We start from the raw sequence: 17,947 nt of genomic DNA, 5'->3' as shown, positions 1-17,947 counted from the left end.
GCAAAAGTGGGCCGCATCTTTTGGTCAGGTACTTGTAACTTAGTATTAGCAACACTGCCAGTCTAGATAGCTTCAGTCCTCGAGGTAATCCGATGGTTTCAGTAACGCAGTGCACCAAGCTGATGAATTAACAGAATACTGGATTGAGAAGTTTAAGGGCGAGAGCAAGTGACAGTTGATCTGGACGCAGTATTGACTACCTGGTATGAGGTACTCTGGGCGTGTAAGGTACTATATCTACTGATACTTTTCACTCTCGAAATATGGAGGGCGATATAGTCAAGGTCAGACCCCAACTCCCCCGTCTTCGGCTCTAGGGCAGAATTTTACTCCTCCTCGGTATACTTGTCGGCCTCGGCGGGCTCCTTCTCCTTGGCGGCATCTTTGCCCTTCTTCTTCATCGAGAAGCGCCAGCCGCTCATCCGACTCTCCCTCGACTCTCTCGACTTGGAGGGACCAAGTGACGGGCTGCTTGCCAGGCTGTCAAAGCTCCGACCAAGCTGGGAGGCGTCCTCGCCGAGATCATCGATATCGCCGATGCTGGACCGATGCTCCGCAGACATGTTCCTGTCCGAGTTCGTTGCACTGCCGGGTCCTTTCTTAAACAGCCCCGAGTCCTTGCCCAGTCTGGTCGACAGGCCGAACTTGCTGGAGCTGCCCTTGCGGAATAGCTTCATGACGACATTATCCTGATCTTTCGCAGCCGAGTCAGCGTTGGAATGGATATCGGATGGCGTGTTGGATACAGTCGGATCGAGCGACAGCGAATCATGGGACTCGGAGATGGATGCCTGCGTGCGGATCGAATGGGTGTCTCGGGACATGTGTGCCTCAGATGGAAAGTCGTCCAGGCCATGAGGAAACTCGATGCCGGGCGTCAAAGACTCCCTGCCCTTGGCCTTTTCATCCTTCGTCTTATCCTTGCCCTTGTCCTTGCTCTTCGATTTGTCTCTGTCAGCGCCGCGGAAGAAGTTTCCCATAAAGGTTGGGGCTGTGGGATTGAGACGCTGGTTGATCGACTTCAATGCCGTCGGCGGGCGGGAGCCTATGACTCCAATCTGACTGGGAGAGGTTTGCGGGTCAAGTAGATCATCATCGTCGAGGATAACATCTTCGGCAGAGGCCAGGGTGGTGGTCAGAATGGACGGCGACCCGTGGATAGACGGACGCCTGGAGCCGCTCCTGGAAGGCCAACGGTTGTCGGGCGACCACAGCCGATTCTTGGTGTTGAGCAAGCCTCCTTGCTCTCCCTGGACACCCCATATGGAACCACTATCTGTAGACGGTCGCGGCAAGTCGACTGACGTGATCGACGGAGGCCTGGAGCCGTCAACATCTCTGTCAGCGAATACACCGGCGCTCGTCGAGCTGTTGCCAAAGGGAATGAGTCGACGCGCCGAGAACGGTCGGGATGACGAGAAGGGCGTTCCGGCAAAGTCGCCGGGTCCAGCAGAGTTGCGGTTCATCCAAGAGGAAAAGTTAATCTTTCGGCGGTTTTCCAAGACTTCCTGCTCATCGGTCCCTCGGGGAAAGGATTGACTCTGTCCAGGTTTGAGCGTGCCTAGCGCAGGTCCCAAATCGTCCGCAGGTTTCGGGCCTCTGTTGCGCAGCGCCGCCAAAAGGCTGGATAGCCTGTGTCCCGTTGCGGGGGGAGAAGTCGTAGAATTGGCTATGCCCAGTGAAGAGACAGACGGTCGCCTCTCGCGGTTCTCGGAGTATTGTGGAAACGGTAGATTGTGCGAAGAGCCATGAGGGCTTGCGAACACATTGAAGGGCGGGCTTGAGGAAGCCGGCGACTGGACTTCGTCGTCATCTGCTTGAATAGATTCGGGCAGTGCGTGATGCTCAGCATCCAAGTCGGGGTCCTCCATTTCGTCAAAAATATTCGACGGAAGAAAAGAGCGAGCTGCAGATGGGCTCAACGGCCCGTTGGCCTCCCTAAGCTCCGCTTCCGTCTGTGCCTCGCCATGGCCGTGGGTGGCCATGTCCATGAAGAGAGCCGGGCCAAACCCAGCGCTCGTGAAACCAGCAGTCGGTTGATAGCCGGGATCGGAGGGTATCACGGGGCTTGGCGATGGCAGATTTGCATTGGGCGCCGAGCCGCTGTGCTGGCTCGGAGGTCTGGGCCGAGCGGACGGGGACATCTCAAAGTCGACGGCAGGGTTAGGGGTGGCGCCCTGGTTAAGAAACTCGAGATTGGACTGCTCGATTCTCAGCTGCTTCGTCACCAGGTGGATTTGTTGGTCAAGCTCGTAGGCTCTCTTGGCTTCCGCCACCCAGCGAGCGTGTAGCTCCTTTCTCCGGGCCTCCCACTCCCTCCTGAGCCTCAGGTCTTCTTCCTTCCACTGCTCGTCATGCGCGTCGGGGAGCTGCTCTCGAGCTGCCTTGAGGTCCTGCAATTGTTTTCCCTTGTCCTTCAACTCCGCCTCTAGTTCGGCACACTTATCCAAAAGCTCAGCATTGATCTCGTCGAGTTTCCGCACGTCCATGTCCCTCTTCTCCGCCAGGGCAGCTTTTTGCGCCTCGAACCCCTCGCGATCCCTCTTCATCCGCTGGATCTCGGCGTCTAGTTTGGAGACATTATCTCGAGCCTTGGATTTCTTAGCTTCCCTTTCCCGCAGTTGCTGTTCCTTCTTCATTCGATCTTTCTCTGCCGCTCGCATCTGCTCCATGGTGATTCGCACCATGGCCTTGAGCTGGGCCGTCTGCTCCTCCTTCTCCTTGAGCATTTGCCGCTTTCGCTCCTTTTCCCTCTTCAGCTCCTCTTCCTGTTGCAGCGACTCGGCCTCGTCTTTGGCATAGAGGGCCAGCGTATCCTCAATCTCCTTCCTAATGCACTCGAACTTGCAATTCAACTCGTCCAGCGACAACTCGGGGCCTTCCAGAATCGGAAGCTTGATATGAGGCTGATCCATGCTCGCAACAGAAGGCGAGTGGCGACGGTTGATGGTGTTGCGCCTCTGCCCCGGCACAGTGCCGTTAGCCTCGCGAGCATTCGTCGAGCTTCCTTCGAGGACTGGCGCAGCTTCGACGGAAGGCACGGGAAATTGGGCATCGTCGGAGTCGTCGCTTTCATTGTCGCCGAAGTTGATTCGAGGGTGATCCGGATCCGTAAAGCTAGTAGGCAGCCGCGAGTTGCCCAACAGTGGTCTCCCGTCCTTGCCAAACGTCCGCAGTCGTAGAAGAGGGCTGCCGGCTTGGAAGTTGTTGGGCCCCACAGCAACAACGCGGATGTTGTAAAAATGATTTGGCTTCAGACCAGTCACCGTGATGGCCACCTCGTTGCCTGGCGAATCCCCCACTGTTGTTCACAAACTTGGTCAAATGACTGCTTCACACGAGCATACGCAGAGGATGGGGCAGACTAAGCTCTTGCCAGCCAATACGTACCATGCACCCCGTTGACTTGGATAGAGTATTTCTGGACGGGTCGATTGCTGGTCGGGCGCGTCCAGCTGATCGTGGCCGCATCGGATCGAATGCCAGCGAGACTGACGTCGGGAGGCTCGGGGATATCGACGCCCAGGATGTTGATGAGTTCGGGAACGGGTTTCCAGAGAGTCTGCCATCCACGGTGAAGCAGCCTATTTGGACAGAGGGAAGACGTCCCGAGTTAGCAAAACGGGGTCCAGCCAAGTGCCATGCAATGTGCAGCGGAGAAGCAACGAACCAGAGCACGGCTCCGAGAGTGAGGGCCATCTTGAAGTGCTGGGCCAGCAAAGCATCGAGCTGGTAGTCGACAATGGCGTCGTGGGCGCTGGCGTACATGCGCGCAGCGATCTGGCGAGGGTCGACGAGCACGGCTGAGGCGCTGACGAGGATGTACAGAGCCTTGCGGTGGAAGGGCTGGGGACTACCAAGCCCCCAGAAGCCGACTGCGCTGAGGGAGAGAAGGGTCAGGGCTGGAAGCTCCCATGACATGTTCTCTAGATGGTCTTGGCCAGTAAATGCCGACCCAGGCGGGAGGATGTCGGTAGTTGGAGGTTTGGAGGCGGGAGAAAAGAGTAGCAGAGGCTGACCCCAGTAAAAGCCGGGCCGCCGATTGGCCGGTTGGCAAAGGGCTGGCGCCTTTTTCCTCGTTTCTTTTTTTTACCTCTATTTTTTCCGTCCAACCTGGCTGGGTCTGGAATCCCTGTACTTTTGTGCGTGCGTAGCCGTGCAAGCTGGCCAACTGGCACGGACAAGGAGTTCTATAAAGTTGATGTTCGGTACAACTGCCGGCGATGCGTTGCTGTTAGTGAGGTAGTAGAAGAGAGGCACGACCACGCTTGGGAGCGAGCAGGTAGATCGCACTGTGTGGCTGAGAGGAAGAATCCCTAACTCTGGTGAGGGAGCTGTTGATTCCCTGCCGCCTTCAAGGTGAGAAGCTTCCAGGGAATGGACGAATTGAAGGAGGTACTGTTCGCAGCTACAGCCCCGGGCGGCAGTCAGCTGAATCAATGAGACTATGGTCGGTACCCAGTGTGACTTGTGTGCAAACCGCCATCCAGCGTGGCTCTCTCACAAGGTATGGTGTGGCGATGGGTCAATCAGGTACGAGTACGTTGAAGTGGGAGAAGAAAAGGAGGTCTAAAGAAGGGCTCTAAAGTTTAGTGCAGAAGCAGAGTCCGAAAAGCAGAAGGAAATAAACATTGACGTGCATGCATAAGAACAAGGCTCTCCGTATCGGCAAATTCAACCGCCCAAGACCGCCTCAGACTTGCAGTGGGAAAAGCCACCCAGTGCTGCAGTCTTCTGCAGCCCTCGACGAATAGTGTGGATCTATCACCTATCTGGCATCAATCCTTGCTAGTAGGGCAAGCTTGACAGAGGTTGAGAGGGCAAAAACAACCTGGGGCAATGAGGCTGCCGGCCAGTGAGCTGATCGGTGAGCTTGGCGACTTGGCGGGGAGTGTAAGCACTTTGAGCGACTCAAGAGAGCCTCTCAGCTGTGATATCCGGCGTCAAGTATCGATGCAGCACGACCACGGTATTGTGTCGAGGAGAAAACACAGGTACGGGGGATCGAACAATCTCCACCAAAGGGGGCATTTTATGGGCTACCTTACTTCCGGCTGCCTAGAGGTATCAGGTCTTGCCTGAAGCCGCAGTGACCTGGACCTGGACTGTGGATTGCCAGAGCTGTGATGCGCTGGCCGGGAGGAAAAGGCCGAGCTGCATGCTGTGCTATGACGGTGCAGAGCTGCCAGCGCGTGAAGTTGCTTGTAAGTCGGTTGAGGTTGAGATGGAAGTCCGACAAGCCACGTGGAGGGAGGAACTTGTGGCGGAAGCAACACGGGGTAAGGTAATTGGCTTCATGTTTTTACAAGCCGACACGAGTTGTGAAGCTTAACGTTTCTTCTACTAGGGGGATGCAGCTCGGTATGATAGATAATACATCATTACCGGGGCTTCGAGAAAATGGCGACTCTCTGATACGCCAGGATCTGAAATCAGTGTAGATGTAACTTCCGGCAGTGTGCCAGACCACATCTTGATGGACGCTCCTGTCGGTGAAGATCGCTTCAGTTGTCCGCCGACATGGCTGACGCCAGAAGCAGCTCGTGTAAGCAAATTCAGGCAGAGAAAACTTGACAATGCTGCTACCCACGACGTCAATTGCCGTAGCCTCGTGTTAGTAGTCTGGAGATGACAGTTGGATTGGATATCACATGTCGCCTCCCTGCATACGAAGTAGTAGTACTACCTCAATGTATGTTGGTCGGCATCAAAACCACAAAATGGGTGGCTGGGATTCGGCAACAAAACGTAACGTCTACCGTTGACGTCAGCGTGCCGTTTCTAGCCATGATTCCGTTAAAGGATGATGCTTCTGTGATACCGTCGACTGACTTCAACATGGCATTTTTTGATCGGCGGTGATTGCCGTGAGGGGAAGAGAGCCTCAGGACCCCTCCTGATCACGTCGCTCCTCCGGTTCGCACGGCATTTGGTAGGATTTGGCGGCACTTGTGCAATAAGGAGTGGTGTCTCCTTGACAGCGAAGAAGTAGGAAACGATTGGTAGACTTTACATGCTCGAAGGGGACGTGATGCTGACTTACATACACTCAACCTAGAAGGGACAATGGAATGGATGTCCCTTTACCGCATTACCTTTGATGTGACGCTCATGAAGGGATTATGCAATAGCAACACCAGATTGGCTGTGTCCATGCAGTAAGCTGATGATGTTGCAGGCCTGGCTGTGGTCGTACAATGAAACCTCAACTGCAGCCACCTCCAGATCTGGGCTTTGCTGTGTATCCGTACATAGAAGTCTGCGCAGCGCCAGCGGCTCATGAGTGCAGGCCATACAAGTACATGGCTGGAAGAGCAAATCAAGATCAGGCCCTGGCTCTCCGACTCATCTCTGGCATGCTTGAACCGTCAGGTGAGCCAGTCTGTAATACGGGGGTGATTGCTTCGGCGAGCCCCCATGGCCAGGGATGCCTGCAATTTCGACGGTGATTCTTTAGTCTGAGCGTAAGAAGCCAGTCACCAGCGACCAAACAGGCAAAAGGCGGGAGAAGAAGGAAGCCTGGGAGCCTCGGCTTGTTGGGGTCGGATTTATTCCACGGCCAGTATTACGTTGTCGTTTGCAAGGCGGTTTTCCGCCTGATGTCCCATGGAAATGGTTGAGGCACATGATGGGCCGTGGTTCGGCAACGCCAAGTCGCCAGTACTTGAGGGGAACCCCGGATTCGCCGCCCGATGTCCCGCCGTTGTTCTACGCCTGGCAAATCTCGCTCCCGCGGTGCTTGGGCGGCTTGACGCATGCCCCTTGCCCCTGCCCACCGCCAGCCTACAGCGAGAGACCTCCTGAAAGCGGCCGCTGGAGGCTGCAAAGGGGGCGCGCCAGAGCCGGAACAGAGAGTCCCGCGCAGGTATCGTATACTTGGACTTTGCCGGCCAACCCCCCACAGCGCTTGTCAAACGGACGACCTGGAGTGTCGCCCAGGCGCTGGATCATGTGCCTGCAGCAGCTTGTTGGATCAACGGACAGGCAGCACGTTCTCAACAATTGGCCGGCCCGCATTTGCCACCGTCTCGCTGGCTTGGAGTCTGGCTGTGTTGTGTGTTTGCGAGTTGTATTAAGTGCGAGGCTGCGTCAATAAGCTTCACGATCCCCTCATCGTCTGCAGCGCATGTTTCAGCGGCCATTTCTGTGCGCATTTCAGCAGCAGCAGGGTACCTGACGATACTTGCAAGGTACCTGCGCCGACAGACAGACGCGGCGGGCGCGCAAGTCCCGGAAATTTCACATGCCAGGTCTCAGCGCCGTCTGAAACCGACGTCACCACTCAGCATCCCAACAAAGATCCACTTGCTGGCCAGGGTTGCCCCCAATTCTTGCAGCTCATACAAAGTCTGGAGAGTGCCCAAAGAGACGCTGCAGCTCGCCCAATTGTTTCTGTTGAAGTTGCTCTCCCTGACCGACTGAATCACCGTCGTTCGCTACCTATCCACAGGCACAAGCACAGGCACAAGCACAGGCACAAGCACAGGCACAAGCACAGACACAGGCACAGGGACAAACACAGCACGCCGCGGGTCATCGCTTGGGGGCGCATCCGACGTTTGCACACGGGACGAGAGAGAGAAAGACAGCCGCCACGATGCAGTACGTGCGGAACCTCAGCGACTCGGTCTCCACGGCCTGGAATTCCATCAACCCGGCCACGCTCAGCGGCGCCATTGACGTGATTGTCGTCGAGCGCGAGGACGGCACCTTGGCCTGCTCGCCCTTCCACGTCCGCTTCGGCAAGTTTTCGCTCCTGCGCCCGTACGAGAAGAAGGTCGAGTTCCGCATCAATGGCGTCAAGCAGCCCTACTCCATGAAGCTGGGCGAGGGCGGCGAGGCCTTCTTCGTCTTCGAGACGTCCGACTCCATCCCAGAGTCCATGCAGACGTCGCCGCTGGTCTCGCCGGCAAGCAGCCCGCCGTTTGGCCCGGCAGATGCCTCTTCGGCCATGGCAGAGCCGGATTCGCTGGAGCTTGACGGCGACGCTGCTGGAAAGCCTCGTCGACCGTCACCGGCTATCATCCAGCCTCAGCAGCCGGACGAGAACGGTATGTCTTGACGTCCTCCTCCGCTAAGTAGTTGTAGTAGCCACTGCATACGAGTGGAAGACGTGAGTGCTCACTGCAAATCGTAGGCATGATCACACCTCTGTCGTCCTCCCCCACCCTCTCCTCTTCGCAGCCTGCGACTGGTAGCTGGCGCAAAGCTTTCGATCGTCGACCTCACAGCGATGACGTCTTGCGGAAATCGGTGCAGCACCACGACGAGGCCATTTCAGATAACGAGAGCCCGTCCGAGTCTGAAAGATCTCACAGTCCTCCTCCTCTCGGGCCCCAGGAAGCCATCGCACGCGCCAGAGCGCTGTCCAAGGGATTGTCCGCGGTCAACATTCCAACGCACATCACCGAGACGGGAGATCTGATGCTGGATATGACGGGCTTCAAGAGCAGCGAGGAGGACATGCTCCGCGCCGAGGTCCTCGCGCGCAACATCCTATCGGAGGAAATGGATGGCAACTACGACATCGGAGCCTTATTTGGCTTTGATGAGGAGGGAAACCTCTGGGTCTACAGCAGCGAGGACGCCAAGCAGGCTGCTATGAACAAGACGATTGAGTCGTCGCTCCAAGCCCACCGCCGCGCAGTGGCTGCCGATGCCATATCAGATCCGGGCTACCAGAGCGACGGCAGCGATCTCACGACCGCACCACACGCGCCCTCTCACCGGCGCACAGAGTCCGACGCCGGTCCTGGCGGCATGCATACGCCCCCTCGAACGCCGACCGGCTCCCTCGAGCCGCCCAAGAGCTACGCAAAGACGCTTCGACTGACTAGCGATCAGTTGAAGGAGATGAACTTGAAGTACGGAGAAAACCCCATGAGCTTCACCGTCAACCGGGCGACGTGCACTGCCAACCTCTACCTCTGGAAGCACCACACTCCCGTGGTCATTTCGGACATTGACGGCACCATCACCAAGTCCGATGCTCTTGGCCATGTGCTGAACATGATTGGCCGAGACTGGACTCACTCTGGCATCGCAAAGCTCTACAGCGACATTGCCTTGAACGGGTACAACATCATGTACCTGACGAGCCGCTCCGTCGGACAGGCCGACACGACTCGCGCCTACCTCAACAATATCGTCCAGGATGGCTTCAGGATGCCCCACGGCCCGACCATCCTGTCTCCCGACCGAACCATGGCCGCCCTGCGCCGTGAAGTCTACCTACGGAAGCCCCACGTGTTCAAGATGGCGACGCTGCGGGACATTCGCAACCTGTATGGGCCGAACGGCGGTCCTTTCTATGCCGGGTTTGGCAACCGTCTGACCGACCAAATCTCGTACCGAACGGTGGACGTACCGCGCACCCGCATCTTCACCATCAACTCCAACTCAGAGGTGTCGCTCGACCTCCTGAGCCTCAACAAACTCAAGATGACCTATGTCAATATCAATGAGGTTGTGGACCATTATTTCCCCCCTGTCGACACCCTGGTCAGGGGTGGCGGGGAGGAGTACACCGACTTCATGTACTGGCGAGACGATCCCCTCAAGATTGATGATTTCTCGGCTAGCGAAAGCGAGGAGGATGACCATGACGACCAGGGAAGTACTTACACCGACGAGGAAGAGGAGGAAGAAGAAGAGGAGGAGGAGGAGGAAGTCGGCGAGGGCATGGCAGACAGCTACATCTCGCACGAGGACTACGATGATGACGAGGTCGATGAGGAGGAGCTCGAAGAAGACCGAATTATTCAGAGCATCGAGCACGAAGACGCCGATGACGAAGAAAATTACGAAGACGAGGTCGAGGATGAAGACGCGGAGGCATCTGGCGATGAAACTCGGGTGGTGGAAGATGTCACAGCCGAGATAATCACTGGGGTTGGTGACCTTTCCGTTGAAGAGAAGGCGAGAAGCCATGGAGAAGACGACAAAAAGAAAGAAGGCTAAATGGGGATTTCTTCAATTTCTAGAACGATTCCGGAACCGTCGTGCAGGGGAACGACCTGCCAGCTGTCGAGGTACCCGTCGAGATTCGAACTCCCTCGATATCGTCGTAACGTGGCGCAATCTTCCCTGATCCTTTTTGTTTGAGTCTTTCTTCTCTTGAGCCTCTTGAGCGTTCGCTTTGTTGTTCTTACTTTCTGTCAACATCTTTTTTTGATAGTCGATTTCTGCTATTTCGCTGTCGCGGAAGCGAAATCACACGTCCGTGTTTGGGTATTCGAATGGTGGAAGAGGGGAAAGATGCTCCTTAGAAGCAGCGGTGAGGCTTGACTTTTTTTTTTTTTTTTTCTTTTCTTTTCACTTCATCGTTATTCTCCAAGTGGGCATTACATAGCGAGGCGTTTCTGGGTCCGGTAACCGTGGGTTTTGTTGGGAAGTCGAGTGCACAAAGACGAAAGGGACAAGAGCAGAAAAGTCAACCTTTTTTTTGCATTAGCTTTCTTGTGTCAGTGGGCGACATGCAGGTGATTTTGAGCGACTTTGATAAGACGAGACGCGTCGTCTCTTCTTTGCTTTTTTCTTCCTTTGCTCTTCTTGTTCAGCTATAGGGAGGTTGCTTTGCGACTTTTTGAATGTTAGGGGACTGTTTTGGGTTTTTGTTTATAGAATTTCGGCATCAAGCAATCTTCAAATCATAGATGTAAAACACAAAAGAACTGATCGAAAGAACAAATACTCAAATTCATCTGTGATGTCGCCTCCGTCTTTTTTTACACATCCATATTTTTATACACAAAACCTCCGTCATTTCCGAACAGTATATCCATCCATTTCATCCATGTATCCATATCTCCTTTGTATTTCCCCCCCTTACTTTTGCCCGTCCATGTGCTTGATGCGAATCTCTACCGCTCTCCTGTGAGCTTCCAGCTCCTCCACCTTGGCCAGCTGCATGACTGCTCCACCGACGTTGCGAAGGCCCTCGGCCGTGAGGTTGGAGCTGGTGATGTGTTTCTGGAAGGATCCGAGGTTGACGCCCGAGTACTGCTTGGCAAAGCCGTATGTTGCTGCAAATAGCATTTCGTTAGCACACAAAGAAATCGCTACAATGGTGGAATGAGAAATCGGGAGAGAGAACTTACGTAGTGAGTGGTTGACGCCGGCGGAGTAATCGCCCACGCTCTCGGGCGTCCACTCGCCGATAAAGACGCTGCCCGCGTTCATGACGAGGTCGACGACCTTGGCGGCGTCCTTGATCTGCAGAATCAGATGCTCCGGGGCGTACTCGTTGCTGATCCTCATGGCCTCGTCAATCGTCTTGACGAGGACGGAGACGGAGTGGGCAATGGAGCCGCGCACAATGTCCACCCTGGGCAGGGCGAGCGCCTGGTTGTGCACCTCGTCCTCGATGGCCTGGAGCTGCTCCTCGGTGAGGTCGACGGCGATGAGGATGACCTGGCTGTCGACGCCGTGCTCGGCCTGGGAGAGCAGGTCGGAGGCCACAAAGGCCGGGTTGGCGTCCTTGTCGGCGATGACGAGGACCTCGGACGGGCCGGCGGGCATGTCGATGCTGACGCCGGCGTTGGTGTCGTTGCTGACGTGCATCTTGGCCGCCGTGACGAACTGGTTGCCGGGGCCGAGGATCTTGTCGACCTTTGTGACGCTCTCGGTGCCGTAGGCCATGGCGGCGACGGCCTGGGCGCCGCCGGCGAGGACGATGCTCTCGGCGCCGACCTTGTGCGCGGCGTAGACGATCTCGGGCGTCACGCTGCCGTCGGCGCGGGGCGGCGACGCCAGCACAATCTTCTTGCAGCCGGCCACCATGGCGGGGACGCCGAGCATAAGCGCCGTGCTGGGCAGGACGGCGGTGCCGCCGGGGACGTAGAGGCCGACGCGCTCAATCGGCCTCGAGAAGCGGCTGCAGACGACGCCGGGCATGGTCTCGACCTGGAGCGTCTTGTCATCCTTTTGGGCGGCGTGGAACTTGCGGATGTTTTCGAACGAGGTGTCGATGGCCTTGATGGTCTCGTCAGGGAGCTGCATAAGCTCCTTGGGGAAGGGCGCCTTGAGGACCGGCGACGTCAAAGAGGTGGCCTTTTCAAACTTGTGCGTGTAGGAAAGGACGGCCTTGTCTCCGTTCTTGCGGACGTCTTCGATGATGGGGGTGACAATCTTGAGGATGGCGTCGGGAGACTTTTGTGACGGTCGCTTCAGGATCTCGAGCAGCTCTGCCTCCGTGGCGCTGGCCGAGTCGACTCTCCGCATGGCGATCCGGTCACTCTTGGGCTTTTCGGCTTCGGCTGGCTTCGCCGGGGCCGCAGCGGGAGCAGACGGCTTGATCCCTTCTTTCTCGGCCCATTTGCCCTTGGCGTCGCCCGTCCTCCTCTTGACCTTGAGGCCCTTTGCGTCCAGGCTGGCAGCGATATCCGCCACGCTGACTCCCGCAGCGACAGCCCGTGTGAGAGCAAAGTAGATGAGGTCGGCGGCTTCGAAGGCAACCTCCTCCGGGGTCTTGGCGTCGCACAGCTCCTCGGCCTCCTCCATGATCTTTGCCCGCAGCAGCTTCTCGTCGGAGAAGAGCCTGGCGGTGTATGAGCCCGCAGGGGCAGACTCCTTCCTCGACTTGAGCGTCTGCTCCAGCCGCGCAATGCCGGTCAGCTCGCCAAAGCAGCCAAACTGCTCGAGGTGGCAGAAGCGGCCCTTCTGGTTGACGACGAACTTGAGCGTGTCATTGTCGCAGTCCAACGCGATGCGGACGAGCTCCTGCGTGTCCCCAGAGGTAGCTCCCTTCACCCACAGTCCCCGCTTGCGGCTCTGGTAGACGCCCGTCTGCGTTCGCAAAGCCTCCAGGATGCTCTCCTCGCTCGTGTAAGCCAATCCCAGCGCGATTCCGTGAACATCAGTCACCACCGTCGGGATGAGACCGTCGGCGCGATCCGACTGCCAGTACGTCGCAATGGCCTTGGAAAGCAGGAGCTTGCTGCTGTCGGTCTTGTCGGTCGTCAGTCCGGTCGAGGGCAGGACGGGGATCGCATTGCACTTCTGCGCAACCTCGATGAACTGGTCCAGGGCGACATCCGGCACCGGCTTCAGGTAGAGCGTCTTGAGCTTCTTGGCCCGCGCCTCCTCGGCAAACTTGTCGACATTGGCGGCCTTGGGGTCAAAGTCCTTGATCAGGAGGCCGTGCTCCGAGGCCGCAGACAGATCGAGCCTCGACACAGCCGGCAGCACTCTCGCTCCAAGCTCAGCGTATAGTGACAGCGACTCGGGCGCAACGAATACGGTGCGTGCCCCGCCGTCGAGCAGCGCATACACATCGTCTGGGGACGACAGCGCCGAGGCGTCGATGTGGGCGTGGAACTCGGAGCTGTGGCGCTTGAAGAAGCGGAACAGCTTGTCGAGGATCTGAGGCGACGCCTCGAGGAACGGGCTGGCGAGGATGGACACCTCTTCGCGACTGAGGCCGTCGAGCTTGGCCAAGCCCGGAGGGACGGCCACGCTGACAAGGAACGGCAGGGGGAGAACCGTCTCCATGGTTGGACCAGCAAAGAAGAGAGAAGTGTCGAGAGGATGGATTGGAGGAATTGGCCAAGGATGAAATGTCGAGAGGGATATGACGCCGCTTTTCCCTGTCAAATGAGTCAATCCAGAGTCGAATCGCCTGAAAAAACACCTCGAATGACCGGGACCGGCACTTGGATCGGCGGCACTCGATCAATTTTTTGGTGGGGTCGCCACCTGCTGTTGCTGCTGGTGCTGCTGCAAGCGTGCCAGGCGCTGAATACGTCCGCTGTTGTTCCCCTTCCAGCGCCCTGGAACCCCTCCAACGAGCCCCTCCAATCCCCTCCAATTCCTCGCAGACTGCCGCAGTTACAGCCGGCGACCGTCCGCTGGGAATTGGGATGCTCCCATTGGCCTACAATTAAGGTGTGGTCTGTGCGCATTCGAGGCAGCAGATGCCGGCCGGATTAACAATGATCCGCATCAACTCAGCTTCGTACCTTAGCCGCGACTGACCGCGAACCTCTTAGATAGGCAGTTGATTCATGTTCCAGCCTCGTCGGGTGCGTCGCAGAGCCGCATACGGGAGCTATTGTTCATTGTTCATTGGCATTTCGATACCCGGCAAGGAGCCCCAGGAGGTCATATCTTGCTACGGCTACGCCTCTCCTCGAATGAATCGTTGCTAGAGCGCGCATTCGATCTGCGTCGCCTGCACCTCTCTTCATCCAAGCCTCGCTCAGCTCTTCTCCCGTGCAACACATCGCACTCTTCACACCTCGCTCTATATCCCTGCCATCTCCGACCATGTCTTCAAGTCAACCACAGACAAACGGCGTGGCCGCCCCGTCCGTCAATACTTCTCAGCAAACAATCCCAAATACCCAATCGACAACGACGAGCCAGCCTCCCCCCGCCGCCGGCACCTCCTCTTCTCAGCCACCCGCACAGTCGCCCACACACCAGCAACCGCCCTCCGTCGCACCAAAACCGCGAGACGCACGCCTCGTCGAGCTCCTTCTCACCTCGCAGGGCGTCACGGCCTACGAGCAGCGAGTGCCTCTCCTGCTCCTCGACTTTGCATACAGACATACCTCGTCCGTCCTCAGCGACGCATTGCACCTCTCGGGTGACCCCTACATCTCACAAGCCGGATCCAAGCCGTCGGCTTCCGGCGCCGGCGCCACCGCCCCCCCGTCGGGCGATGCCAGCGTCAGCGCAAATGCCGTCAAGGTCGCCATCGCCGCGCGCCTAGGCTATCAGTTCCGCGGAGGGAGCAGCGGCGGCGGCATCAGCAAGGAATACATGCAGGAGCTCGCCCGCGAGCGCAACAAGGTCGCCCTGCCCAAGATTGTGCCCAACGAATGGGGCGTGCGGCTGCCGAGCGAGAGGTTTGTGCTCAGCGGTACGAGCTGGGGGCTCAAGGACATGTGGGACGAGGAGGACATGGACGACGACGAGGAGAGCTCGGCGTCTCAGCAGGGCGGCGATGCCATGGAAGGCATCGAGGGGCCGGATCCCGAGGATATTGGTGGGGATGGTGTTGAGGGAGGGACGGTGGATGATGTCTTTGGTGACGATGTGGATGCGGAGATGGCTGAGGAGGCCTGAGCAACGATGGGTGGGAGTCTGCGAATCACTTTGAGCTTCGGATGGTTTACCAGGATATTGGATGCCGGGCGTTTGGGCGTTGGGAGGAAAGAAGACGTGCGAGTGGCTTCGTCGCCCTCTGCCTCTCTAGTATAGTTTCTCAGTCCACCTATATCTACCTACTATATACCTCACAATAGACGGGTAGGTGGTTCACGTCAAGCTCTTTCAGCATATGAACCCAACTGTCGACAAGGGGCAGCTGCTGTGTCAAATTGACATGACGGGTTGCCTTGTGTTAGAGCACTGGCGGTTTCTTACTTACGTCTAAAATGGCGTAGATATTATTGAACTATTGTCAGAGATTCAACAGCTCTTTTCTATCACATGCACCTCCCCGCGAATGACACCTGGTTATGAGAATGTGGGAAATTTATGGTACACTAAGGCCTGTAAAACGGTATCTCATACACTCTATACCCGGGTCTTTGCTTTTTTCTTTTTCAGACAATTCCGCCCCTGCTCTTTCGCTTCGTATCCTCTCCCCACCCTTAGAACTTGGGCTTCATGGTGTTCCGCAGTCGCTGGTAGTCGAACAGAGCCTCGATCTTGCCAACAGCGCTGATGGCGATGTCCTTGTCCCAGAGGTATCGGTTAGCGAAGTCGGTGACATCCTTGTCGGTGATGGCATCGATCTTGCGCTCAATCTCGCCGGGGCTGGCGCGGCGGCCGGTGGTGATGAGCTGGCGGCCAATGTCCTCGGCAACGGCGGTGGTGCCGTCCAGGGACAGCAGGATGGAGGCCTTCAGCTGGGCCTTGGCGCGCTCGACCTCGGCTTCGCTGACGTTGGTGCAGAGACGCATCCACTCGCGGATAGCAAAGTGGACGAGGTCGTCGAGACGGGTGGCGTTGTCAGTGACGAGGTAGATACCCCACAGACTACAAAAACAGTTAGCTTCCGATCTTCAAATCAAATCCTGTTACACGCCGCCATCTATACGTACCCAGTGTCGCTGTAGCTGGTCGAAAAGCTCATGAAGCTGTTGGCCAGCTCGTGCTTGTGGACGTAACCGCTCAGCTTGCTGCCCTGGTGAGGAGCGTTGCCCATGGCCTTGTCGTAGTTGCCAACAATGGCCTGAGTGACGAGAGCAGTGTAGTAGTCCTCAGAGTTCCAGCTGACACCCTCAACGGCAATGGCGACGTTGGCAGTGGGCATGGTGTCGTCGCGGACACGGACATCAGAGCCAATAAAGTCGGCCTTCTGCTTGGACTGGATGTAGGCCTCGGTCTCGGGTCCGTGGCTGGCAAGGCCGGAGAAGTGCTTCTCGGCGAGCTCGACCAGCTGCTCGTGGGGGACGCCACCGGCAGCGGCGAGAACCATGCGGTCGGCAGTGTAGTTGTTCTTGATGTAGTTGACGAGCTCGGTGCGGGTGATGTCACGGATGTTCTGGCGGGGGCCGAGAATGGTGCGGCCGAGGGGCTGGTGCTGGAAAGCAGTGGCGTGCAGGTGGTCGAAGACGACCTCCTCAACCTGCTTCTCGACCTCCTCGGACTCTCGGAGAATGACGTCGCGCTCGCGCTCGATGGCGGACTGCTCGAGCTTGGAGTTCTGCAGGATATCGGCCAGGATGTCGACGGTCTGGGGGATGTCGGAGTTGAAGGCCTTGGCGAAGTAGACGGTGTTCTCGCGCTGAGGGCCGTGTTAGTGGGATGAGTTTTTCCCTCGCATCTCTTTTTCCTTCCATGCGCCCATTGCGACTTGAAGAGGGAGGATTCAGACGAACCGAGGTGTAGGCGTTGAGGTGGCCACCCATGTTCTCGATCTCGAGTTCCAATTGGTGCTGTGATCGCTTCGCGGTGCCCTGGAAGCAGCTGTCAGCCTTTGCCGGCCCTCTCATGATGCCATACCGGGATATCCCACCTTGAAGGCCAGGTGCTCGAGGAAGTGGGCAGTGCCGTTGGTCTCGTTGGTCTCAGCACGGGAGCCGGCGTCGATCCACATGCCGACGGTCGACGTCTGGGCCCATGGTGAGTATTCAGTGGCAACCTGCAAGTCCGTCGGTCAGCAAGAGAGTCGTCCACAGGCCAATTGGCCGTCGAGGCCGGCGCTCACAGTCAGGCCGTTCTTGAGCGTCGTCGTCTGCGTCTTGCCCACGGTGGAGGGCGTAGCAAAGCCCCGGCGCAGTCCTGACAGGCCGGAACGGGCTCGCAGGCCTTGCGACAGGTTCAAAGCTAATCTGCGGGACGCCATGGCGGAGGTTTGGGCGATTGATGGTCAATTGAGCGGTTTGATGAAATCTTTCCACGCTGCTCGGCAAGAAGCTTTGCTGAAGCGGGTTGTGGCCTTAGTTTCGAGGCTGCGGGACTGCTTAGTCATTCCGACCAGCTCCGACGCCCGACGACGAAAAGGCGGTGGTCCAATCAGAGGCGCGGATTTACTAACCTCATCATCCGAGCCATCTCCACCGTGATATTGCTCATAAGTAGTAGCGTATAATTGGGAGCAAATGACGATAATATCGACAATAGGACATGAGGCAGTAGCCATTTCATCATAATCAACCTCTTATAATCGATCTTGTGTAAAGTGCAGCCTTTGGCTATTCAGGTCCATCACTGCTACAGAGAACATGACTAGATGCGCTATCTGCATGTGGACAGGCTTACATACCTCTCACCGTTGATCACTCTTGACGTGTTGCTACCTAAAGGCACGATAGTTGCCTTAATGCCATAACAATACATCAACCCGGAGTGAAGATCATCTGAATTCCTTCCACGTTCAACTACTACTCTTCATCTTACATCGTATCCAATGAGAAGCCGCACATCTTTTTCTTTGTAACTTCAACCTCTCTACCTACCCCTCCATACAATATACAGCCCCCTCCTTGCGGGG

General features: G+C 57.0%; 5 protein-coding genes across 5 annotated transcripts; 2 read left to right on the top strand and 3 right to left on the bottom strand.

Moving 5' to 3' along the window:
* Nucleotides 1-326: 326 nt before the first annotated feature.
* Nucleotides 327-3,929, bottom strand: BBK36DRAFT_1192266 (hypothetical protein; the record flags this gene model as incomplete). The annotated part of the gene is made up of 3 exons (XM_024896760.1): nucleotides 3,671-3,929; nucleotides 3,398-3,584; nucleotides 327-3,251 (listed from the first exon to the last, which is right to left on the bottom strand). Exons 1-3 carry the CDS (start codon nucleotides 3,919-3,921, stop codon nucleotides 327-329), a joined length of 3,363 nt encoding a protein of 1,120 aa, XP_024752192.1. The 5' UTR covers nucleotides 3,922-3,929.
* Nucleotides 3,930-7,597: 3,668 nt separating this feature from the next.
* BBK36DRAFT_1192261 (LNS2-domain-containing protein) lies at nucleotides 7,598-9,960 on the top strand (the record flags this gene model as incomplete). Its single annotated transcript, XM_024896759.1, has 2 exons — nucleotides 7,598-8,003; nucleotides 8,138-9,960. The coding sequence occupies 2 exons, from the start codon at nucleotides 7,598-7,600 to the stop codon at nucleotides 9,958-9,960; spliced, it is 2,229 nt and encodes a 742-aa protein (XP_024752191.1).
* Nucleotides 9,961-10,827: 867 nt separating this feature from the next.
* BBK36DRAFT_1166752 (histidinol dehydrogenase) lies at nucleotides 10,828-13,491 on the bottom strand (the record flags this gene model as incomplete). Its single annotated transcript, XM_024894955.1, has 2 exons — nucleotides 10,828-11,024; nucleotides 11,100-13,491. 2 exons carry the CDS (start codon nucleotides 13,489-13,491, stop codon nucleotides 10,828-10,830), a joined length of 2,589 nt encoding a protein of 862 aa, XP_024752190.1.
* Nucleotides 13,492-14,448: 957 nt separating this feature from the next.
* BBK36DRAFT_1098247 (transcription factor TAFII-31) lies at nucleotides 14,449-14,886 on the top strand (the record flags this gene model as incomplete). The annotated part of the gene is made up of 1 exon (XM_024889116.1): nucleotides 14,449-14,886. A coding segment is annotated over one exon (438 nt), but the record flags the coding sequence as incomplete, so codon positions are not given.
* A 713-nt stretch (nucleotides 14,887-15,599) lies between these two features.
* On the bottom strand, nucleotides 15,600-17,299 carry BBK36DRAFT_1113162 (hypothetical protein; the record flags this gene model as incomplete). Its single annotated transcript, XM_024889879.1, has 5 exons — nucleotides 15,600-15,987; nucleotides 16,053-16,738; nucleotides 16,833-16,910; nucleotides 16,970-17,095; nucleotides 17,162-17,299. 5 exons carry the CDS (start codon nucleotides 17,297-17,299, stop codon nucleotides 15,600-15,602), a joined length of 1,416 nt encoding a protein of 471 aa, XP_024752188.1.
* Between the last annotated feature and the right edge of the window lie 648 nt (nucleotides 17,300-17,947).

The sequence above is a fragment of the Trichoderma citrinoviride genome, assembly GCF_003025115.1.
Source record: "Trichoderma citrinoviride strain TUCIM 6016 unplaced genomic scaffold BBK36scaffold_3, whole genome shotgun sequence".
Classification (NCBI taxonomy): domain Eukaryota; kingdom Fungi; phylum Ascomycota; class Sordariomycetes; order Hypocreales; family Hypocreaceae; genus Trichoderma; species Trichoderma citrinoviride.
This window is presented reverse-complemented; position numbering and strand designations above follow the sequence as displayed.